Source organism: Pan troglodytes, chromosome 4 (genome assembly GCF_028858775.2).
Source record: "Pan troglodytes isolate AG18354 chromosome 4, NHGRI_mPanTro3-v2.0_pri, whole genome shotgun sequence".
Lineage (NCBI taxonomy): Eukaryota > Metazoa > Chordata > Mammalia > Primates > Hominidae > Pan > Pan troglodytes.
Window position 1 is genome coordinate 177,168,021 of NC_072402.2, and position 24,432 is coordinate 177,192,452.

Here is a 24,432-nt window from a genome sequence, read left to right on the forward strand (position 1 = left end):
TTGCCTGGGCTGGAGTGCAATGGCGTGATACCGGCTCATTGCCACCTCCATCTCCTGGGTTCAAGTGATTCTCCTGCCTCAGCTTCCCAAGTAGCTGGGATTATAGGCATGCGCCACCATGCTAGCTAATTTGTGTGTGTGTTTTTTTTTTTTTTAGTAGAGATGGGGTTTTGACATGTTGGCCAGGCTGGTCTTGAACTCCTGACCTCAGGTGATCCACTTGCCTTAGCCTCCCAAATTGTTGGCATTACAGGCATGAGCCACCGCACCTGGCCTGAAATTTCTAGCTTTAATATCTTCAGTGTTAACATCCATGCAGGAAAATAGTCTTTTGGAATTTGTGGTTTTTACTTCCACTTCTTTCCCTCCCCCACTCTACCCTATATTTTGTTCTTTGATTGAGGAAAAAAATTTTCTCTTGATGTTAAAACATCAGTGGAATTATCTCATAGGTTTGGTACTTTTTCATATAGGTTTGTGAGTTGAAGATAATGTATTATCATTAGTTGTGTGACAGATTTAAAGGTTGGAAGTAGAGTGGTTAAATAGGCTAAGAGCAGAATAGGTCCTACTTTAATGAGTATTTACATAATTTTCCCTCACAAGTCAACTGTCATTTTAAGACTGATTTTGGGATTTGTTATTTACAGGTGGATTTTATCCAAAGCCAAGAAAGATGATACCGATGATGAAATTGCCAAATATGATGGTGAGAATTCCATTTGGTTTAGATATAATAGCAGATAGAGGTTTGACATGTTGTCTCCATGGCATTTCCTAAGACTAGTTTAAAAGGAAATAGTAAGCTTTAAGATTTTTCCAGCCAAGTGCGGTGGCTCACGCCTGTAATCTCAGCACTTTCGGAAGCCAAGGCGGGCAGATCACGAGGTCAGGAGATCGAGACCATCCTGGCTAACACAGTGAAACCCCGTCTCTACTGAAAATACAAAAAATTAGCTGGGCGTGGCAGTGTGCATCTGTAGTCCCAGCTGCTGGGGAGGCTGAGGCAGGAGAATGGTGTGAACCCGGGAGGCCAAGCTTGCAGTGAGCCGAGAACGCGCCACTGCACTCCAGCCTGGGTGACAGAGCGAGACTCCGTCTCAAAAAAAAAAAAAAAAAAAAGATTTTTCCATGGAAGTTTTGCCACCTTTGTGTGTTGCCTAATTTTTTTTTTTTGATTTTATTTTATTTAAGGTTCAGGGGTGCATGTGTAGCCTTACATTTAATAGGATTAGATCTGTTTAATCACCTGTGCTACTGAATGTTGGAAATTTCTAGACAGTAGTATAATACACTACAGTTTTAAAAAGCCATATCTGAATAATATTTGCCAAATAAAGTGTGTTTATTTATTATTTATTTACTTTTTTGAGACGGAGTCTCATTCTTGCCACCCAGGCTTCTGGAATAGAGTGGCGTGATCTTGGCTCACCGCAACCTCTGTTTCTTGGGTTCAAGCGATTCTCCTGCCTCACCTACCGAGTAGCTGGGATTACAGGTACCCATCACCACGCCCGGCTAATTTTTGTGTTTTTATTAGAGATGGGGTTTCACCATGTTGGCCAGGCTGGTCTCGAACTCCTGACCTCGAGTGATCCGCCTGCCCTCAGCCTCCCTAAGTGCTGGGATTACAGGTGTGAGCGACCACGGCTGCCCCAGTATAATATATTTATGCAACTAGGAGGTGTTTTTTTTGGCATTTAAAGGACCTTCAGAGGTAGAGTTAAGCAGTGGAACTTTTTTGTGTTGTCTTGTAGGAAAGTGGGAGGTAGATGAAATGAAGGAATCAAAGCTTCCAGGTGATAAAGGACTTGTATTGATGTCTCGGGCCAAGCATCATGCCATCTCTGCTAAACTGAACAAGCCCTTCCTGTTTGACACCAAGCCTCTCATTGTTCAGTAAGTGAAATGCTTGTTGGATAAAAGCTTTCTGCAAAGGGTAATCTTAGAAGACATTATGTAACTTTTACTCTATGTTAAAAAATTATGAGATTATATAAGTGGTGGTAGGGATTTTTGGGTGAATTTAAACACCTTGTAATTAATAGTTTTTCCTGGCTAATGCATTATTTTGAAAGAAACTGGTTACTCATTTTTCTGACTCTAAATAACTTGTAGATTTTGCAGAACAAATTTACCGGAAATCTGCATTAATAGTTTTTGTAATTAATTAATTACAAAACTAGTAATTAATAGTTTTTCCTGCCTAGTGCATTATTTTGAAAGAAACTGGTTACTCATTTTCCTGACTCTAAATAACTTGTAGATTTTGCAGAACAAATTTACTGGAAATCTGCATTAATGTTCAATTTAATTTTATTTATTTTTGTGGCATTTGATAACTATTCAAAAACAATAGAAGATGGAATCCTTTGTAAGGGTAAACATTTGACCTATGATAAAACGTGACCAAGATGAGGGAGAGAGGAAATACATTAAGAGTTTCGATCTTTCAAAATGCCATACAGTTTTCTGCTTTTCTCTCTGACATTAGGTATGAGGTTAATTTCCAAAATGGAATAGAATGTGGTGGTGCCTATGTGAAACTGCTTTCTAAAACACCAGAACTCAACCTGGTATGTAATTCCCATTTCTGGAATGTGGCTGGACACCCACTATTACCTTGTAAGAATTTTGTAATTGGGCCGGGTGCGGTGGCTCACGCCTGTAATCCTAGCTCCTAGCACTTTGGGAAACCAAGGCAGGCGGATCACAAGGTCAGGAGATCGAGACTATCTGGCTAACATGGTGAAACCCCATCTCTACTAAAAATACAAAAAATTAGCCAGGCGTGGTGGCAGGCGCCTGTAGTCCCAGCCACTTGGGAGGCTGAGGCAGGAGAATGGCGTGAACCTGGGAGGCGGAACTTGCAGTGAGCCGAGATTGCGCCACTGCACTCCAGCCTGGGCGACAGAGCGAGACTCCGTCTCAAAAAAAAAAAAAAAAAGAATTTTGTAATAATTGTGAAAATAAAGGCTTCCTCCCCTGCTGTTTAACTCTTTTGATGAGTTGGGAAAATTGACTTTGACGCTAACGTGCTTTTTATTTGAAGTGTAAATTACAAAGTTGTTACCAACTGTTTTTATCTGAATTTCTGGTTTTGCTTCTATGTAAGTTTTAGTTTTAGCAAGCTTATTTCTTTGTTTTATGAGGAAGCAATAACTGTCTAGATGTGTGCATTACTTTTTTTTAGACACTTAAATGTTATTTTAAATTTACTGATGATTGCTGGTTATTCCTTTTTACTAAACAAACTTGTAGTTAGCTTTTCCTTTAACTGTCACTAATATATTTGGAATTTTATAAGAGGAATTATCATACACTTTTGAAACGTTGCTTTTGAACACTTTGAGTACAGTGACTTCAAATAATCCTTTTTTGTTTTTGAAGGATCAGTTCCATGACAAGACCCCTTATACGATTATGTTTGGTCCAGATAAATGTGGAGAGGACTATAAACTGCACTTCATCTTCCGACACAAAAACCCCAAAACGGGTATCTATGAAGAAAAACATGCTAAGAGGCCAGATGCAGATCTGAAGACCTATTTTACTGATAAGAAAACACATCTTTACACACTAAGTAAGAAAAAGCATTAGTTTGGGGGCTTATGGTATTACATATATATCATCCATTTAATTTAAAGATTGTATATCTGGCCGGGCACTGTGGCTCACGCCTGTAATCCCAGCACTTTGGGAAGCCGAGATGGGCAGATCACCTGAGATCAGGAATTCGAGAACAGTCTGGCCAAAATGTTGAAACTTCATCTCTACTAAAAATACAAATATTAGCTAGGCGTGGTGGTGCACGCCTGTAACCCCAGCTAGTTGGGAGGCTGAGGCAGGAGAATTGCTTGAACCTGGGAGGGAGCCAAGATCATTGTGCCACAGCATTCCAGCCTGGGCGAAAGTGAGACTCCATCTCAAAAAAAAAAAAAAAGGCTGGGGCGCGGTGGCTCACACCTGTAATCCCAGCACTTTGGGAGGCCGAGGCGGGTGGATCACAAGGTCAGGAGATCGAGACCATCCTGGCTAACATGGTGAAACCCCGTCTCTACTAAAAATACAAAAATATTAGCCGGGCGTGGTGGTGGGCACCTGTAGTCGCAGCTACTTGGGAGGCTGAGGCAGGAGAATGGCACGAACCCGGGAGGCAGAGCTTGCAGTGAGCCGAGATCGCGCCACTGCACTCCAGCCTAGGAGACAGAGCAAGACTCCATCTCAAAAAAAAGAAAAAGAAAAAGAAAAAAAAAAGATTGTATATCTGGAGAGTACCCCAGCCTCCAAACAAGAAGAATCTCAGCCTGGTATGGTTGCTCATGCGTGTAATCCCAGCACTTTGGGAGGCCGAGGCGGGCGGATCACTTGAGGTCAGGCATTCGAGACTAGCATGGCCAACATGGTAAAACCCCGTCTCTACTAAAAATACAAAAATTAGCTGGGCGTGGTGTTGAGTAGCTGGTGTAATCCTAGCTACGCAGGAGGCTGAGGCAGCAGAATTACGTTAACCCAGGAGGCAGAGGTTGCAGTGAGTTGAGATTGTATCACTGCACTCCAGCCTGGGTGGCAGAGGAAGATTCTGTACCCCCTCCACGAAAGAAAATAATCTCTTCACTTTAGTATCTTAGTTGGGAAATGACCTTAATTTGTCAGCATTAAAAGAAGCTTCTTGGCCACGTATGGTGGCCCACACTTGTAATCCTAACACTTCGGGAGGCTGAATCGGATGGATTGCTTGAGTCCAGGAGTTCCAGACCAGCCTGACAAGATAGTCAGACCCTGTCTCTACAAAATCTTAAGAAATTAACTGAGTATAGTGGCATGTGCCTGTAGTTTCAGCTACTCAGGAGGCTGAGTATAAGTATAAGGATTGCTTGGGCCCGGAAGTCGAGACTGTAGTGAGCCATGATCTTGCCACTGCACTGTAGCCTGGGTGACAAAGTGAGATGCTGTCTCAAAAAACTTCTTTTCCACAGGAACTGAGGTTCGAGATAATTTTAAGAATAGAATAGGTGTTTTTGGCCAGGCATGGTGGCTCGTGCCTATAGTCCCAGCACTTTGGGTGGCCGAGGTGGGCGGATCACCTGAGGTCAGGAGTTTAAGACCAGCCTGGCCAATATGGTGAAGCCCCATCTCTACTAAAAATGCAAAAATTAGCCGGGCATGGTGGAGGGTGCCTGTAATCCCAGCTACTCAGGAGGCTGAGGCAGGAGAATTGCTTGAACCCGGGAAGCGGAGGTTGCAGTGAGCCAGATTGTGACACTGCACTCCAGCCTGGGCGACAGGAAGACTCTGTCTCAAAAAAAAAAAAAAAAAAAATTGGTATTTTTTGCTGGACATGGTGGCTCATGCCTGTAATCCCAGCATGATGGGAGGCTGAGGCGAGCAGATCACTTGAGGTCAGGTGTTCAAGACCAGCCTGGCCAACATGGTGAAACGTCATCTCTACTGAAAATACAAAAATTAGCCGGGCGGGGTGGTGGGCGCCTGTAATCTCAGATACTCAGGAGGCTGAGGCAGGAGAATCACTTGAACCCGGGAGGCGGAGGTCGCGGTGAGCCAAGGTCATGCCATTGCACTCCAGCCTGGGCAACACAGTGAGACTCCGTCCCCCACTCCAAAAAAAAAAGGTGTTTTTTTTTTTCCCTACAAAGAGCTTTGCTGATCTATCTAATTTCTTCCTTTTTTGTTGTTGTTGTTGAGAAATGTTGAATAATAGAATAAGTTATATTTATAATTATACATAAATCCAATAAAAATAGTTTTTCAGAAGTATCTTGTAGTTGAACTTATTTGGATGCTCCAATACCTGGACAATTGACAATTGAGTTGAATCATTTTGATACAGGGTTTTTTTTGGTTTGTTTGTTTATTGAAGCTTTTCCTGCTAGTTTGAGATCATAAATAGGCATGCCTCTTTCTGAAGAATATAATAACCTTTTTTTTTTTTGAGTTGGAGTTTCACTCTTGTTCCCCAGGCTGGAGTGCAATTGTGTGCTCTTGGCTCACCACAACCTCTGCCTCTTGCATTCAAGCGATTCTCCTGCCTCGGCCTCCCAAGTAGCTGGGATTACAGGCATGTGCCACCACGCCTGGCTAATTTTTTTTTTTTTTTTTTTTTTTAGTAGAGATGGGTTTTCTCCATGTTGGTCAGGCTGGTCTCAAACTCCCGACCTCAGGTGATCTGCCCGCCTCAGACTCCCAAACTGCTGGGTTATAGGCGTGAGCCACCGCGCCTGGACTACCTTTTTAATTTTTTTGAGGCGGAGTATTGCTCTGTCACCCAGGTGGGAGTGCAGTGGCATGATCTTGGCCTACTGCGACGTCTGCCTCCCGGATTCAAGCGATTCTCTTGCCACAGCCTCCTGAGTAGCTGGGATTACAGGCTTGTGCCACCATGCCCAGCCAATTTTTCTTTTTTTTTTATTATTATTATTTTTTTTTTTCCAGCTAATTTTTCTGTTTTTAGTAGAGACCGGGTTTCACCATGTTGGCCAGGCTGGTCTCGAACTCCTGACCTCAAGTGATCTGCCCGCCTCAGCTCCTGAAAGTGCTGGGAGTACAGGTGTGAGTCACTGTACCCAGCCTAGAATATAACAACCTTTTTTTCTTTTTTTTGTGACGGAGTCTTGCTTTGTCGTCCAGGCTGGAGTGCAGTGGCGCCATCTTGGCTCACTGCAGCCTCCGCTTCCCAGGTTCCAGTGATTCTCCTGTCTCAGCCTCCCCAGTAGCTGGGATTACAGGCACACACCACCATGTCCAACTAATTTTTGTATTTTTAGTAGAGCCTTGTTGGCCAGGCTGATCTCGAACTCTTGGCCATCTGTTGATCCGCCCACCTCGGCCTCCCAAAGTGCTAGGATTACAGGCATGAGCCACTGAGCCCAGCTTAACCTTTTTTTGTTATTTCCAAAAGTAATACATATTTAAGGTATAGAAATTCAGAAGCCATAAGTAAGCAAAAAGAAAACACTTAAAGCGAGGGAGAGGGGTTGAAGACAAGTTGGTTAATTGGTACAGAAATAAGGTAGAAGGAATAAATTCTAATATTTGATAGTACAGTAGGGAAATTATAGTTAGAACAATTTATGGTGTATTTCAGAAGAGCTGGAAGAGAATTGTAATGTTCCCAATACAAAGAAAAAGTAAATGGAGCCAGGTGCAGTGGCTCAGGCCTATAATCCCTGCACTTTTGGGAGGCTGAGGTGGGAGGATCACTTGAGGCCAGGAGTTCTAGACCAGCCCGGGCAGCATAGTGAGACCTTGTTCCTACAAAAAAATAATTATTCAGGCTTGGTAGCATGTACCTCTAGTCCCAGGTGCTCGGGAGGCTGTGGTATCAAAGGATCCCTTGAGTCCAGGATTCGAGATTGCAGTGAGCTATGATTGGGCCACTGCACTCCAGCGTGGGTCACAGAATGAGACTCTGTCTCTATAAGATGGAAAGAAAAGGTAAATGTTTAAGGTTACAGATATTTCAATTACTGTGATTTGTTTTTTTTTGTTTTGTTCTTTTTGTTTTTTTTGTTTTTTTGAGATGGGAGTCTCGCTCTGTTGCCCAGGCTGGAGTGCAGTGGCCTGATCTCAGCTCACTGCAACTTCTGCCTCCCGGGTTCAAGCAATTCTCCTGCCTCAGCCTCCCGAGTAGTTGGGACTATAGGCATGCGCCACCATGCCCGGCCAATTTTTTTTGTATGTTTAGTAGAGTTGGGGTTTCACCATGTTGGTCAGGCTGGTCTCGAACTCCCAACCTCAAATGATGGGCCTGCCTCAGCCTCCCAGAGTGCTGGTATTATAGGCATGAGCCACTGGGCCCGTCCAATGACTGTGATTTGGTCATTACACATTATATACATGTATCAAAATATCACACGTACCCCGAAAATATGTACAAGTACGATATGTCAATAAAAACATACACAAAGAAGTCACTTAAAATTATCTTAAACATCAGCATTGTGATATATATTTGTCAATATGTGTATATACACATATACAACTTTACGTGCTATATCTAACTTTTTTATTTTTTTATTTATTTTTATTTATTTTTTTTGAGACGGAGTCTCGCTCTGTCTCCCAGACTGGAGTGCAGTGGTGCGATCTCCGCTCAGTGCAAACTCCGCCTCCTGGGTTCACGCCATTCTCCTGCCTCAGCCTCCCGAGTAGCTGGGACTACAGGTGCCCACCACCACGCTGGGCTAATTTTTTGTATTTTTGGTAGAGACGGGGTTTCACTGTGTTAGCCAGGATGGTCTCGATCTCCTGACCTCGTGATTCGCCCGTCTCGGCCTCCCAAAGTGCTGGGATTACAGGCGTGAGCCACTGCGCCCGGCCCTTTTTTATTTGAGACAGAAACACTGCAATCTCCACCTCCCAGGTTCAAGCGATTCTTGTGCCTTAGCCTCCCAAGTAGTTGGGTTTACCGGTGTGCACCAACATGCCCACCTAGTTTTTGTATTTTTAGTAGAGACAGGGTTTCACCATGTTGGCCAGGCTGGTCTCGAACTCCTGGCCTCAAGTGATCCACCTGCGTTAGCCTCCCAAAGTGCTGGGATTACAGGCATGAGCCACCACACCCGGCCCTAACTTTCTTAACAACAAAAGAGTGTGAAGTTCTTCCTCACAGAAATATTCATTTTCATTATCACTGACACAGCAGCATAGGATTCCTTGTTTGGATGTGCTGTAACTCAGTCTCCTGTGTATTAGATATCTAGGTGTGGAATCTGGGCTTTAATATACATCACACTTAAGATGCTTTTATGGGGCCCATGTGGCTGGGCACGGTGGCTCACACCTGTAGTCTTAACACCTTGGGAGGCTGAGGTTGGGCAGATTGCCTGAGCTCAGGAGTTTGAGACCAGCCTGGGCAACATTGCAAAACCTCGTCTCTACTTAAAATACAAAAAATTAGCTGGGCATGGTGGCACGGGGCCGTCTGTAGTTCCAGCTACTGCAGAGGCTGAGGCAGGAGAATCGCTTGAACCTGGGAGGCGGGCGTTGCAGTTAGCCGAGATCACACCACTGCACTCCAGCCTGGGAGACAAAGCGAGACTCTGTCTCAATAAAATAAAATTTTAAAAAATGCTTTTATGGATTTAAAATTGTTTTTTCATTCTCCATGGGAGTTAAAAAGTAGAAAGTAGAATCATGAGTGGACATGCGTTTTAATAAATTGGAGGTTTGTGTAATTTCAGTAACGTGGTAATAATACCAGCTCTATTAAAAATGAAGAAATGGACCTTTTGTACTGGGAAGTAGTTATAAGTCCACGTATTTGTCTTCTCACTGGTGTATATGTGTAAGCCCAATAATTGTGTTAGTTTATGTAGTTTCTTGTTTTTTTGTTTTGTTTTTTTTAGTGTCTATAAGTCAAGTCTTTGGTGTTAAAGATTTTAACTATCATTTGCTGTAATTCTTAGAAAGCCGAGGGACTAATCATTTATGTTTCGTGCATAAGGAAATGGGTGTTAGCTTGCCCAAGACCCCAGGAGCCAGGCATTGTTCTTACCCCAAAGCCTCAGGTCAGACTTCTGCTGCTTCACGTTAGAAGTCATGATCTTTTGTATTATGGTAAAGGGAGCTTGGAAAATTAAGTACTTTTAATTCCATTTAATGTTTCTTTCAGTCTTGAATCCAGATAATAGTTTTGAAATACTGGTTGACCAATCTGTGGTGAATAGTGGAAATCTGCTCAATGACATGACTCCTCCTGTAAATCCTTCACGTGAAATTGAGGACCCAGAAGACCGGAAGCCCGAGGATTGGGATGAAAGACCAAAAATCCCAGATCCGGAAGCTGTCAAGCCAGATGACTGGTGAGTCTTGGGGAACTGTCTTCAAGTGTAAGGGAGCATTTCATATATTCCATGTGGCTTGAACAACCAAATGTTGGTTGAGTAAGCTCTGATAATTTCAGTAATCCATGATGCAGTCTAATCTGTAGGGAAAATATAGAGTACTATAGCTGGAAAGGGGCCATAGTGTCATCATCTGGATTGACTCACCGTTTTACAAGCCACAGAATGCCACACTTGATAAGAGTTTGTCTGTGGTGACACTGTTGGTTTGTGGCAGAATCTCAGGTCCTTTAACCTGGCTACTCCAGGGCTTCTGTGAACTCACATTTAAAGCCAAAGTCCTGAAATGTTAAATTTTAATTTGAAAAATAACCTTTTTCCTATTTAAACAACAGTCAATTCTCTGCTGTGGGTTGGGTGGTAGAATACAAAGCCACAAGGACACCACCATCTGCCTACACAGAGCTTGAAGTCCAGTTGTGAGGCATGATGTTGGCATGTGGTATTGTAAGGGTTCATGAGAAGGTGCCACAGGAGACCAGAGCACCAGGTGTACCTAAACTAGGCATGGTTTCTTGGAGCAAGGCAAATCAGATTGAGACTTGGCAGTGAGGTGAGAATTAAGGAGTTGGTGAATATGGGAAGGGGTGTTTCTGAATGAAGAATGTCGTATGCAGAAGTAGAGGAGCAGCAATGAGCTTGACATGCGAGGGAGAAATTACATGGCCTTTTATGTAGGGTGCACATTGAAGAGTGAGGAGAAATGAAGATAGCTGGGGCTGTATTCTTGTATATGGCTGTCTTTGAACTTGCAACTTCACACAGTGACTCCAGAAATGTCAGAAAGTGAACGAAGAAATTCTTACCCTTTGTAAAATATCCTCCTATGCTTAGCAGTTACATTCTAGATGATCTTTTTCCTCCTTGAAAGGTAAGATACATATAACTGAACTTTTGTACTGCACTAGTATAAATGCCAAGTTTATTTGTATATTTGGTGTATATTAGATTTGGACTTAGCCTTGTTCAGTATTATATTCCTTAACTAGCTTTATCACCTAAGAAGGCCCCTGTACCCATTAAGCGGCCACTCCCTGTTTCCTCCCCCAACTCCCAGCAACCACTAACCTGCTTTCTGCCTCTCTACATTTGTCTACTTTGTATATTTCATATAAAATGGAATCATACAGTATGTGGCTTTCTCTGTCCAGTTTCTTTCATTTAGCACAGTGTTTTCCAGGTTTATCTGTGTTGAAGCATGTATCAGTACTGCATTCCTTTTCATGATTGAATAAATTCTACTGTTTTGATAATGCCACATTTTATTTATCCATCCTTTGGTGGACATTTAGGTTGTTTGCTCCTTTTTGTCTGTGATTATGAATAATGCTGCTATGAATGTTCATGTACTGGTTTTTACATAAATATGTTTTTTCTTTTCTTGCTTTTTTTTTTTTTGAGATGGAGTGTAGCTCTGTCGCCCAGGCTGGAGTGCAGTGGCGCCATCACGGCTCACTGCAACCTCTGTCTCCCGAGTTCAAGTGATTCTCCCGCCCTAGCCTCCCAAGTAGCTGGGATCACAAGCGCATGCCACCACATCCAGCTAATTTTTGTATTTTTAGTAGACACGGGGTTTTACCATGTTGGTCAGGCTGATCTCGATCTCCTGACCTCAGGTGATCTACCCGCCTCAGCCTCCCAAAGTGCTGGGATTACAGGTGTGAGCCACCACACCTGGCCTCTTTTCTTTAGACATGATCTCTGTGTTGCCCAGGTGGGAGTGCAGTGGTACGGTCACGGCTTACTGCAGCCTCCACTTTCTGGGGTCAAGCGATCCTCTCCCGCCTTAGCTTCCCAAGTAGCTGGGACTGCAGGTATGCACGCCTGGCTAATTTTTATGGGTTTTTTGTTTGTTGAGACAGAGTCTCGTTTTGTCACCCAGGCTGGAGTGCAGTGGCACGATCTCGGCTCACTGCAACCTCTGCCTCCCGGGTTCAAACGATTCTCGTGCCTCAGCGTCCCAAGTAGCTGGGACTACAAGCGTGCACCACTGCACTCGTGCCTCACCCTCCAAGTAGCTGGGACTACAAGCGCGCACTACTACAAAAAATTCTTGTATTTTTAGTAGAGATGGGATTTCACCATGTTGGCCAGGATGGTCTCAAAATTCTGATGTCAAGTGATTTACCAGCCTCAGCCTCCCAAAGTGCTGGGATTACAGGCGTGTGCCACTGTGCCTGGCTGTGCATGTTTTTTCTTTTTTTTTTTGAGACGGAGCTTCGCTCTTGTCGCCCAGGCTGGAGTGCAGTGGCGTGATCTTGGCTCACCACAACCTCTGCCTCCCGGTTTCAAGTGATTTTCCTGCCTCAGCCTCCTGAGTAGCTGGGATTACAGGCATGTGCCACCACGCCCAGCTAATTTTGTATTTTTAGTAGAGATGGGGTTTCTCCATGTTGGTCAGGCTGGTCTCAAACTCCCGACCTCGGGTGATCTGCCCACCTTGGCCTCCCAAAGTGCTAGGATTACAGGCATGAGCCACTACACCTGGCTTAATTTTTGTATTTTTTGGTAGAGACAGGGTGTCATCATATTGGTCAGGCTGATCTCGAACTCCTGTCCTCAGGTGATCCACCCGCCTTGGCCTCCCAAAGTGCTGGGATTACAGGTGTGAGCCACCGCACCTGGCCTTGTGTATTTTTTTTTACTAGAGACTGGGTTTCACCTTGTTGCCCAGGCTGGTGTGGCCTCAAGTGATCCTCCTGCCTCGGCCTCCCAAAGTGCTGAGATTACAGGCATGAGCCACTCTGTCTAGCTATAGATATATATTTTCATTTCTCTTGGGTATATATACCTAAAAGTGGAATTGCTGGGTCATGTGGTAACTAACTTTTTGAGAAACTGCCAAACTGTTTTCCAAATCAGCAGTACCATTTTACTTTCCCACCAGCAGTGTATGAGGGTTTCAGTTTCTCTGCGTTCTTTCCAGCATTTGTTTTTATGAGTCTTTTTTATTAGAGCCAACTTGGTACTAAGTGGTATCATTTTGATTTGCCATTTCCCTGATGGCTAATGATGTTAAGCATCTTTTCGTGTGCTTATTGTGTGTTCGTATTGTATATTTTTACATTCGTATGTCTTCTTTGGAGAAATGTCTATTAAAATCATTTGCCCATTTTTAAATTGGGTTGTCTTTATATTATTGAGTTGTAAACAGTTATTTTACTAGGCCCTTAGCAGATATATGATTTACAAGTATTTTCTAAGAGGAATTATTTTAAATTTTGAGATTAAAAACAAATTTTTTTAGAATACTCTGTTCTGATCCACAAAGTGGTACTATACTGTGACCAGTGTTGTCATAACTGGCTTTTTCTTTTGTGTTTAAGGGATGAAGATGCCCCTGCTAAGATTCCAGATGAAGAGGCCACAAAACCCGAAGGCTGGTTAGATGATGAGCCTGAGTATGTACCTGATCCAGACGCAGAGAAACCTGAGGATTGGTAAGAACTTCAGTTAATTTTTTTTAATTACCTGGTTTTTTTGTTTGTTTTTTTTGAGATGGAGTCTCACTCTGTCTCCCAAGCTGGAGTTCAGTGGCGCAGTTTCGGCTCACTGCAACTTTCACCTCCTGGGTTCAAGTGATTCTCCTCCATCAGCCTTGCGAGTAGCTGGGATTACAGGTGGGTGCCACCACACCCGGCAAATTTTTGTATTTTTTGTATTTTTAGTAGAGACGGACTTTCGCCGTGTTGGCCAGGCTGGTCTCAAAGTCCTGACCTCAAATGATCTGTCTGCCTTGGCCTCCCAAAGTGCTGGGATTACAGGCGTGAGCCACCACACCCAGCATAAGTTACCTGTTTTTATTGAAGTCAATCTTAAATATAGCCAAGTTCCCTAATTTCAGGGTAGAATTTGACAATTTTAATTATATTTTCTTCTTTTTTAAAAAATAAATTTTTCCTGAAAAACTGTTATTACTGGAAATACAGGAGAAGCTGGTCTGATACTGTGAAAACATTTCAGCAGGATCTTGGCAGCCCTGGGCCAGCCAGCTGTTCATAGTCCTGCATCACAGAACCTGTTTATAATTTGTTGTTTGTACCTCCATAGGGATGAAGACATGGATGGAGAATGGGAGGCTCCTCAGATTGCCAACCCTAAATGTGAGTCAGCCCCTGGATGTGGTGTCTGGCAGCGACCTATGATTGACAACCCCAATTATAAAGGCAAATGGAAGCCTCCTATGATTGACAATCCCAGTTACCAGGTTTGTGCCTCTTGATGGTTGAGTTGCTTTCATTAATCTGTTTGTATTCAGATAGAAGTTTTATCTAGAGTAAGGCTGCCAGGTTGGTCATTATATTCAAGCTGTTGAATTAAAAGCAGAAAGTAGACTTCCTAAGTTGAAAGAGAGCTTAATGGGTTAGGTATTGCAAAGATAAACCTAGAAACTGGAGTGAATAACTTTCTTTAACTTTATTTATTTATTTTTGAGATGGAGTTTCGCTCTTCTACCCAGGCTGGAGGGCAGTGGTGTGATCTCGCCTCACTGCAACCTCTGCCTTCCGGTTTCAAGCGATTCTCTTGCCTCAGACTCCCGAGTAGCTGGGATTACAGGTGCCTGCCACCACGCCTGGCTAATTTTTATATTTTTAGCAGAGATGGTGTTTCACCATGTTGGCCAGGCTGGTCTTGAACTCCTGACCTCGCGATCCGCCCACCTCAACCTCCTAAAGTGCTGGGATTACAGGCGTGAGCCACTGCATCTGGTCAACTTTCTTTTTTTGAGACTGAGTCTCACTCTAGTGGCCAGGCTGGAGTGCAATGGCTCAGTCTCGGCACACTGCCACCTCCACCTCCTGGGTTCAAGCAATTCTCCTGACTCAGCCTCCCGAGTAGCTGGGAGCACAGGTGTGCTCACCTCACCTGGCTGATTTTTTGTATTTTTAGTAGAGACGGGGCTTTGCCATGTTGGCCAGGCTGGTCTCGAACTCCTGACCTCAGGTGATCCACCTGCCTTCGCCTTTCGAAGTCCTGGGGTTTCAGGCGGGAGCCACTGTGCCCAGCCAAGAATAACTTTCATAGTTGCTTTGTAACTATATTTAAAAACAAAAGAGAAATGGGAAACTGTTGATTTGGGTACCCTGCTCTTGGGTGCCAGGGTTGCTTCAGCCATAGGATCCACAGCTGAGTCTGGACAATCTGTGATGTGGTGGGTAGAGGACTGTGGTTTGAGTCAGCATCTTGACTACATCAAGTCAGCTCACTGCTTGGCCTCAATGCTTGCAACTATAAAAAGACTGAGGCCCAAAAGAGATGGTAAGGATACAAGTAGTAAGGTTGTGAGGCTTTAGGCCTCATGCAAAAATGTACACCCTCAGACCTTTGTTCCTTTTATCTTTCTAGCCAAGTAAAATTATTTATAATCTCTACAAAGAGTGGCAATTAAAATTATTTATAATCATTAATTTGTACTTTATATACAAATACTAATATATGTATATACATATACAGAAACAGGAGAAGCTGGTCTGATACTGTGAAAACATTTCAGCAGGATCTTGGCATAGTATATGTATATATACAAATACTAATATATGTTTTTCTGTTTGTAAATTTTTTATTTTTTTCCTCATAGTCGTTAAAGATGTTATGTGAATGTATTTTTAATTGTGTAGTCAAACAATAAGATAAAAGTTTGACTTTAAAAAAGTTGCCCTTTAGGCTGGTCGTAGTGGCTCACGCCTATAATCCCAGCACTTGAGAGGCTGAGGTGGGTGGATCACCTGAGATCAGCCATTCGAGACCAGCCTGGCCAACACAGTGAAACACCATCTCTACTAAAAGCACAAAAATTGGCCTGGTATGGTGGCACACGCCTGTAGTCCCAGCTGCTTAGGCACGAGGCGGAGGCACAAGGATCACTTGAACACAGGAGGCAGAGGTTACAGTGAAAAAGAAGTTGCCCTTTAGTTGTTCTCCTGTTGGTGGCCATTTAGGTGGATTGTCACTTTTGCTTTCAGAGTCACTGCTGCTGTAATAATCCTTGTACATGTCTGGGTGTATGTTGTGAGTATTTCTCTAGGTAGTTATCTAGAAGTGAATTGCTGGTTGATGATCATGTGCGTTTTATTTTAAATCACCACTGAAGAAGTACGTACTGACTTATGCTCCCACTCTCATTAGCAGTTGCTAAGAGTGGAGGCTGTTGAATGGGCCAGGAACTTGAGGGGTTGGTTTGGACCAAGGTCATGGGTGATAGTAGAAATTGGAAGTAGTTGGAATCCTGCAGTCTTAGAGGCAGAGTGCGTAAAATAATCTGTAGCATTTGTTATTTATTTTCCTGTTGCTTATTTCAAGTTTCATGAAGTTGGCATTTCTCTCCATTGTTCATGCAAAATTTCTCTTACAGTAGATTCACCATAAACTTTTGTTGATCATTATCTGAAATGATTTTCTGAAACTTTTTTTTTCTAGGGAATCTGGAAACCCAGGAAAATACCAAATCCAGATTTCTTTGAAGATCTGGAACCTTTCAGAATGACTCCTTTTAGTGCTATTGGTTTGGAGCTGTGGTCCATGACCTCTGACATTTTTTTTGACAACTTTATCATTTGTGCTGATCGAAGAATAGTTGATGATTGGGCCAATGATGGATGGGGCCTGAAGAAAGCTGCTGATGGGGCTGCTGAGGTTCGTGTTTGCTGCTTGTGCATTTGTGTCTGTTATTGTAAGGAGCTGTTATTTTGTGAAAGTCTGTGTTAAGGTTTTTTTTCTTCATTTGGCAATATTGGCATAAAAAGTATAACCATATGCCTGCAAAAGACACAATATTGGGTTTTGGGGCATGATTTCATTAGTCTAATGTAGTGGCTTTAGAGTCTATTTGTGTTATGTTCAGGTTTTTTTTTTTTTTATTATTTGTCTGGGTATATATTTTGAAATTTGTCATTTAGGCTATATTTTAATACATTCTTATATGTTGAATCTCGGTTTACACTACATACAGAATTTTCAAACAACTGGTCATGTGGCCGATCTAAGAATTGGAGAGCCAGGGATACTGAGATAAGAAATTCACTGGATCCTGAGGTTAAGGGAGCCTTTTGCAGGTGATGTAGAAGCCAGCTTTTGCACCTATGAGAGTGAAATCATCTTGATTATAAGGAGAGCAAGAGGATGGAGGCTTTCTCTAATTTCTTTTTTACATTTTATGAGCATTTTCTCTGAAAAAGAAGGTCCTGCGTAGTGCCATGCCATAACTGAACTGCAGAAAAACAGCACGGCCTATGTTTGGTGTCAAAAGCCGGAACTTTCAATCAGTCCTGTCTTGTTTTTCAGCCAGGCGTTGTGGGGCAGATGATCGAGGCAGCCGAAGAGCGCCCATGGCTGTGGGTAGTCTATATTCTAACTGTAGCCCTTCCTGTGTTCCTGGTTATCCTCTTCTGCTGTTCTGGAAAGGTAGGAAGTTTTTTTTTTTAGAATCAATTTTAGAGACATCACTCTAGTGATTATTAAAAATAACTAAGATATGTTGCCTGAGGTTTTCTTTGTAGTGGCTCAGTAATGACCAAGCCATGTTTGGTGTTGACTGCAGAAACCTTACTTACTGTTCCTCAGTGGCCGTTTATTGTGCCTAGATGGGAGCAGGATTTATAGCCCCTTGGTTGCTATTATTATTTATCCTAATCTGTTACTCTCCATAGTGTTTGGCAGCAACTTTCTAAAAAAAACAATAAACTTAGATACAAAACTAGCCACTTGGGCAATAATCAGCTTTGCCTGCTGCTATAGCTATTTCTATTCTTTGTAATTCAGTCTTTGATTCCTCATTATCCATTCTGCCTTCACCTTCCCCACTCTCAAAACAGTATGTTGGGGTACCACAGCCTTATTGTTAGTTTTTCTTGTTTAGCCTTTTTTGCATGCTATCATAAAAAAAGAAAGTCTTATTTTGGGCTCTACTTCTGCTAAATGAGGATTATGCTTCATCTGGCATTCATAGCACTTTGTAACTGGATCCCAAGTTCCTTTTCCAGCCTCAGCCACTATTCTGTGTATCGGTGCCTCAGTCACCTTGACTTTTTTGACCTTTATTTTCCTGCCTGGCCCTTTTGTTTTTATTGTTCTACCTTGAAACACACAAGCGCATGTGCATACACACACGTACATACACACTCTTCAGGGTAGGAATTACATCCTATTCGTTTCTGTATATCTATCCCTGTATACAGCCTGGAACAGAACTTTGCCTGTAGGCATTCAGGAATTATATAACATAATACATGAACATGTAAACAAAATTGTACTTTGGGGAACATTTCAGAAACAGACCAGTGCTATGGAGTATAAGAAAACTGATGCACCTCAACCGGATGTGAAGGAAGAGGAAGAAGAGAAGGAAGAGGAAAAGGACAAGGGAGATGAGGAGGAGGAAGGAGAAGAGAAACTTGGTAAGAAACAGAGTCCAGAAAATCTGCTTTAAGCCAAGACCCTACGATGTTGTTCAACCTTTACAGTCAAGTTAAGGATTGTTTTTAGCCAGGCGTGGTGGCTCAAGCCTGTAATCCCAGCACTTTGGGAGGCTGAAGCAGGAAAATCACTTGAGCCCAGGAGTTTAAGGCTGTAGTCAGCCAGGATAGTGCCACTGCACTCCAGCTGAGCAACAGAGTGAGACCCTGTCTCTCTCTCTCTCTCTTTTTTATTTTTTAAGACAAGGTCCCACTCTGTCACTCAGGTTGGAGTGCAGTGGCACAATCACAGTTCACTGCAGCCTTGACCTTAATAGGTTCAAGTGATCCTCCTACCTCAGCACCCCGCCAAGTAGCTGGGACCACAGGCATGCGCTACCATGCTCAGCTGTTTGTTTGTTTGTTTGTTTATTGATTTATTTATTTGATATGGTCTGGCCCTGTTGCCCAGGCTGGAGTGCAGTGGTGTGATCTCGGTTCACTGCAGCCTTTGCCTCCCGGATTCAAGCAATTTTCCCACCTGGGCCTCCCAAAGTGTTGGGATTACAGGCGTGAGCCACCAGACCCAGCGAGATCCTGTCTCTTAAAAAAAAAATTGTTGGCCAGGTGCGGTGGCTCACGCCTGTAATTCCAGCACTTTGGGGGGCCGAAGCAGGCAGATCACGAGGTCAGGAGGTCGAGACCATCCTGGCTAACACGGTGAAACCCCGTCTCTACTAAAAATACAAAAATTAGCCGGGCATGGTGGCAGGTGCCTGTAGTCCCAGCTACTCAGGAGGCTGAGGCAGGAGAATGGCGTGAACCTGGGAAGGCAGAGCTTACAGTGAGCCGAGATTGGGCCACTGCACTCCAGCCTGGGTGACAGAGCAAGACGCTGTCTCAAAAAAAAAAAAAAAAAAAAAAAAATTGTTGGCCAGGCATGGTGGCTCACGCCTGTAATCCCAGCACTTTGGGAGGCCGAGGTGGGTGGATCACGAGGTCAAGAGATGAAGACCATCCTGGCCAACACAGTGAAGCCCCGTCTCTACTTAAAATAAAAAAGTTAGCCAGGCATGATGGCGGGCACCTGTAGTCCCACCTATTCGGGAGGCTGAAGCAGGAGAATCACTTGAACCCGGAAGGCAGAGGTTGCAGTGAGCCGAGATTGCGCCACTGCACTCCAGCCTGGCGACAGAGCGAGACTGAGTCTCAAAAAAAAAAAAAAAAAAATTGTTGGCCGAGCAAGGTGGCTCATGCCTATAATCCCAGCACTTTGGGAGGCCAAGGTGGGTGGATCACCTGAGGTCAGGAGTTCGAGATCAGCCTCGCCAACATGGTGAAACCCCGTTTCACTAAAAATACAAAAATTAGCCAGGTGTGGTGGTGGGCACCTGTAATCCTGGCTACTCCGGAGGCTGAGGTAGGAGAACCACTTGAACCTGGAGGCAGAGGTTGCAGTGAGCCGAGATCATGCCATTGCACTCCAACCTGGGTGACAAGCAAAGTCGATCTCAAAAAAAATAGTGGCCGGGCGCGGTGGCTCACACCTGTAATCCCAGCACTTTGGGAGGCCACCGAGGAGATCATGAGGTCAGGAGATCGAGACCATCCTGGCTAACACGGTGAAACCCCGTCTCTACTAAAAATAAAAAAAGTTAGCCGGGCGTGGTGGCGGGCGCCTGTAGTCCCAGCTATTCAGAACACTGCGGCAGGAGAATGGCGTGAACCCGGGAGGCGGAGTTTGCAGTGAGCCGAGATCGCGCCACTGCACTCCAGCCTGGGCGACAGAGCAAGACTCTGTCTCCAAAAAAAAAAAAAAAAAAATTGTAGATCTAGAGATGTGTTCTAATGCTAATATAATCACCAAAAATAATAAGGTTTTGCTCAGTTGTTTAACTTCTGTCTTAGAAGAGAAACAGAAAAGTGATGCTGAAGAAGATGGTGGCACTGTCAGTCAAGAGGAGGAAGACAGAAAACCTAAAGCAGAGGTAAAGGAAAGGGGTCACACATTTTGTTTTTCCAAGTTGAAGGTACATTTATATAAAGGGAATATTTTAATAGGGTAGTTTACAGTGGCTTATGGCAGTAAAAATTCTGTTAAAGCCAATTTTGTTGAAGTGGGATTCTTTGTGATACAGGTCAGTGTTTTGTTTGATAATTTTAAGCTACATATTAATCTCAGAAGTATCTTTTTAGCTGAAAATCATTTTCTGAAATAAGCAGAAGGTTATAGGGGGAAAATAAAATGCTTGCTAAGAAGGAAACTTCGGGTCATTAACAGTCTATTTGCCTCTCCTCACTGTGCCCTGAAAAGTATTTCTTACACAAATCACTGTGTTCTAAACTTTTTGTCCCCGTTGTCCATAGATGCGTTCATTCATTCATTTAACTGACATTTGTCGAGTGCCCATTTTGTGCCAGGCATTGTCAGTGAGTAAGACAGACAAAGATACTCTGCCTTTAGGGAGCTTAAATTCTACTTGGGGGAAACAGGCAATGAGCAGTAAACATTTTAAGGAAGTAAACAACACAGTGTATTAGGAAGTGAGAAACGATGAATAATTAAAACAGGAAAAGATACTAAAAGTGCTAGAGGTAGGCGGGTCACCATGTTAAAACCTTACTCAAAAGATGACATCGAACCAAATACTTGAAAGAGGCAGAGAACTTTTCCATGGGGATGTAAGTGGGAAGAGCATTCCAGGCACAGAGAACAGCCAGTATTGAGGCCTAAAGTGGTTGTCTACAAGGCCAGTATGGTGAGTGGACAGAGAGAGTGGAGAAAAGAAGGGTGGAGAAGGCTCCAGGTTAGACAGGCTGTTGTGTGGACTTGGCTTTCCCTCCTAGTGAAGCGGGCAGCCATCACAGGCTACTGGACACAGGTGTCACAGGGTGATGACTGTGTCTGCTGTGTTTCCTATATACCAGGGAGAATCAGGGCGACCAGTTAGGAGGTCCCTGTAATCATCTAGGAAAGATACGGTGGCCCCACAAAGGGTGACAGGAGAGGAACAGAGGGTATGAGAACTAGTTGGAGATCTGGATCTTGGTTTTGTGGTAGATTGGATATATACAGTATGAGAGAAAGGGGACAGTCACTGTCTGTACCAGTGCTTACTAAAGTCCTTTACCCAGCACCTCTGTGTCTAAATCTGGTCTCTCCCGGAAAGCTCTCCTCAGGTTTTACTTTCAGCTACAACTCTGCCTTCCTATTAATAAAGGTCATTGCTATCTGTATCTTTTGTATATTTTCCATGGATATGTTCTGTCTTAACTAGAATGCAATTCTTAAAAGTAGAGACCATGTTTCCCCCAAACTCCCTCACACGTTAAAAAGTTGCTGGTGCATTTAAAAAAAGGGAATATTTTCATAGGGTAATTTACAATCTTAGCAACTTGTGATAGAGTACAGAGCAGCAGCCTTGGAGTCAGTCTACTTGGATAGCCTTCCATCTTCATGAATCCTTGGTTTCTTATCCTCAGAATGGGGCTAGTGTGCCATAGGCCAGTAGATTGTTTGGGATTAAGCAAGATTAAGAAATCGCAGTGTCTGATCGTTTTTTAAGAAAATGTTTATGGGTTAGATTGAGAAAAGTGTATGTTTATAGAAAACAATAAAGACTAAACTGAATTAGAGTAGGCATAATTCCACCACCTCTGAGACAACCATTCTTCTTGGTGCATTTTCTTCTAATCATTTTCCTCATTTTTTTCCTCAAATAAGTTACCCTCAGCCTGGCTGATCTTGAAAATATGGTGAACTTTTATTATTTTTTAAATGTGCTAATTATAATGAATTTCTTTTCTTTTCAATCAATAGGAGGATGAAATTTTGAACAGATCACCAAGAAACAGAAAGCCACGAAGAGAGTGAAACAATCTTAAGAGCTTGATCTGTGATTTCTTCTCCCTCCTCCCCTGCAAGAGTGGTCCTAGGAGAGGACCTGGCACACCTTAGGTTGACATTCAGAAAACTTCAAGACATCACCATCAGCAGGCTCCAGTTGAACACTAGTCTGTGTAACTTTAAACATCTAGCAGTAAATACTTGCAGTTGTGATATAAAGGACCCTGTTTCTGTAGAAAAGAAAACATTTAACATAATGGTTGTGAAATGTAACATGAAGCAAACTAACTTTTTTTTTTTTAACATCTTTGTTTTTAAAATAGAATGATAGAACTTTGCCAGTCTTTAAGATCTTGGCTTAATTTAATGTATTAATCTGTTTGTGCAAACATAATACCACCATTTAAAAATGTTAGGGAGATGAGTTGCAGTTTTTATAATAGATTTTTTTTAAAGTTTGGTATTGTAAAACATTCGCATCTCTGTCCCTCAAAATTGATAATCACGTTTAAAGTGCAGTCATTTGTGGTTAGAATCTTGTTTTGTTTGCTTCCATTATTCAGTTCCTCCTAAGGAAATTGAGGAGAGGGACTGAATAGAAGCCCAAATTCATATAAAAGTTGCGTTTAAGTTGTATTAAAAATAGATATATAAGAAAAAATTCTTTCACTTGATGTTTGTTAGACCAGAAAGTGTGTGTGTTCTGTAGCTCAGTTCCCAGACAGCTTTGCAGGTAGTGGAGGAGGTGGCTTCATGTGGCACTTGGGCATTCATATTCCACTTGGGAGGGTCAGGCTGTGGCCTTCTGGAGCAGGTGGCTTGTTAAGGAACGCTAGCAGGGCATGGCACGTGAGCTCCGGAATAGATGTCTTCATCACTTCTTCCACTGTGTGTTGACACTGTTTTCCTTACCTATTTCCTCAAATCCCCAGCTTTCTCCTCTGCTATGCATTTTCTTCACAGTGCAGCTTGCAGTCCGTTGCTGAAAATGATTATAAGCCCTGCATAATGTTAAGCTTTATTGTGATTACGTGTGTGTTTCTTCTTTCTTTTAAGCAGACCCATACCTTTCCAGGGTCAAAGTACAGAATAGAATACATTGATACAAAGTAGAGAAAAATACTTTAATTTTTATCCATTTCTTTTACTCTGTGTAAAGACTTTAGAAGTCTAATTCACAGGCAAGCCAATACAGAATTGACTGCAGTTGAACAGACTAGAAGTATTTGTGGGAGGAGTGACATGAAGCATGAGTTATCTGATTTTTTTTGTAGCTGCTAAATATTTTAAGCCTTCATTTGCAATTCATGTAACAGTTGTGTCATAAATTACACAATAAAGCAGTCCTGTTCAAATTTTTTTTTAACGTGGCTTGTAGAATTTTTAAAAAAGTGATCTTAGGTTTGTTTTTTCATGCGGAATGCAGATGGGTGCTATCAGAGCCTCTCCCACACCACTATAGTGTAATAATGTTATTATTACTCTACACTGAAACGTATTCAGAGTTTGATATTACTTTAGCTTCAGTTGTTCTTTAGAGGCTTTCAAATGTACCGATGATACTGTTTCTTGCACTGAATATATAAACACTCCACAGTGTTTATATTGGGAAGATATTGGGAAGGAAATATATTTGTAAAAGATGAAGGCTGTATCTATTTTTTTTTCTTTTTAAACTGGTTCACTTAAATTCTTTTGAGGATGGGATGTATTTTTCTTGCTGTTCAGTGCTTTTTCCTTTTCATCTGTTGTTCTGTGGTCACAGTGACCTTAGCTACATAGCAGACTTTCCCAAATGTATTGATTACAAATAAACAGTTGTTACTTAGCAAGACCTGAAAATATGTCTGCAGGTTTCTCCTTGAAGCAAATGTGTGGGATCATTGCATTTCCAGAAATCTGCCTCCTTCACCCTCCGTTGACAGTATATGTCATGCCTCACTTTCTTCTAGCTGAGCTTTAAATCATTAGAGCTTAAATTGTCAGATCGTTCATTGCCTTTCCAGGGTTATTTAGTAAAGTTTGTTGAAAACAAAAACGCCTTTTCTCTGTTCTTTTTTCAGTTATTTTGAAGGTCCAGCATCCTGATTAAATGTCTGACACATTAATGAATGACCAGCAGCAGCTTTCAGCTCTTAAAAAGACACTTATATTTTGATTTTACATGCTGGTTACCTGTTCCATTGTTGTCAAATGCCCACTCTCCATCAGATGTGTTCCTCCATTTTCTTATCCACAAAGTACTCCTCACTTTTCAATTTGTCATGTTACTAAATGGTGTTACATTAAAGCCCTGTGTTAAGTGTCTGCTTTTGACTGAATTTCTTCA

General features: G+C 42.6%; 1 protein-coding gene across 9 annotated transcripts in view; it reads left to right on the plus strand.

Annotated features, from left to right (window-relative positions):
- Nucleotides 1-24,410, plus strand: part of CANX (calnexin) — a 51,988-nt gene extending 27,578 nt beyond the window's left edge. For all 9 annotated transcript variants that reach the window (XM_054684856.2, XM_016954431.3, XM_063810992.1 and 6 more), the window contains 12 exons: nucleotides 651-709; nucleotides 1,758-1,899; nucleotides 2,495-2,576; nucleotides 3,391-3,583; nucleotides 9,635-9,824; nucleotides 13,193-13,306; nucleotides 13,917-14,073; nucleotides 16,284-16,499; nucleotides 17,148-17,267; nucleotides 18,133-18,259; nucleotides 20,165-20,244; nucleotides 22,077-24,410. In XM_054684856.2, the coding sequence (XP_054540831.1) occupies nucleotides 651-709; nucleotides 1,758-1,899; nucleotides 2,495-2,576; nucleotides 3,391-3,583; nucleotides 9,635-9,824; nucleotides 13,193-13,306; nucleotides 13,917-14,073; nucleotides 16,284-16,499; nucleotides 17,148-17,267; nucleotides 18,133-18,259; nucleotides 20,165-20,244; nucleotides 22,077-22,130 (1,534 nt within the window). In that variant the 3' untranslated portion in view covers nucleotides 22,131-24,410. The remainder of the gene's footprint in view (nucleotides 1-650; nucleotides 710-1,757; nucleotides 1,900-2,494; nucleotides 2,577-3,390; nucleotides 3,584-9,634; nucleotides 9,825-13,192; nucleotides 13,307-13,916; nucleotides 14,074-16,283; nucleotides 16,500-17,147; nucleotides 17,268-18,132; nucleotides 18,260-20,164; nucleotides 20,245-22,076) is intronic.
- Nucleotides 24,411-24,432: the final 22 nt, after the last annotated feature.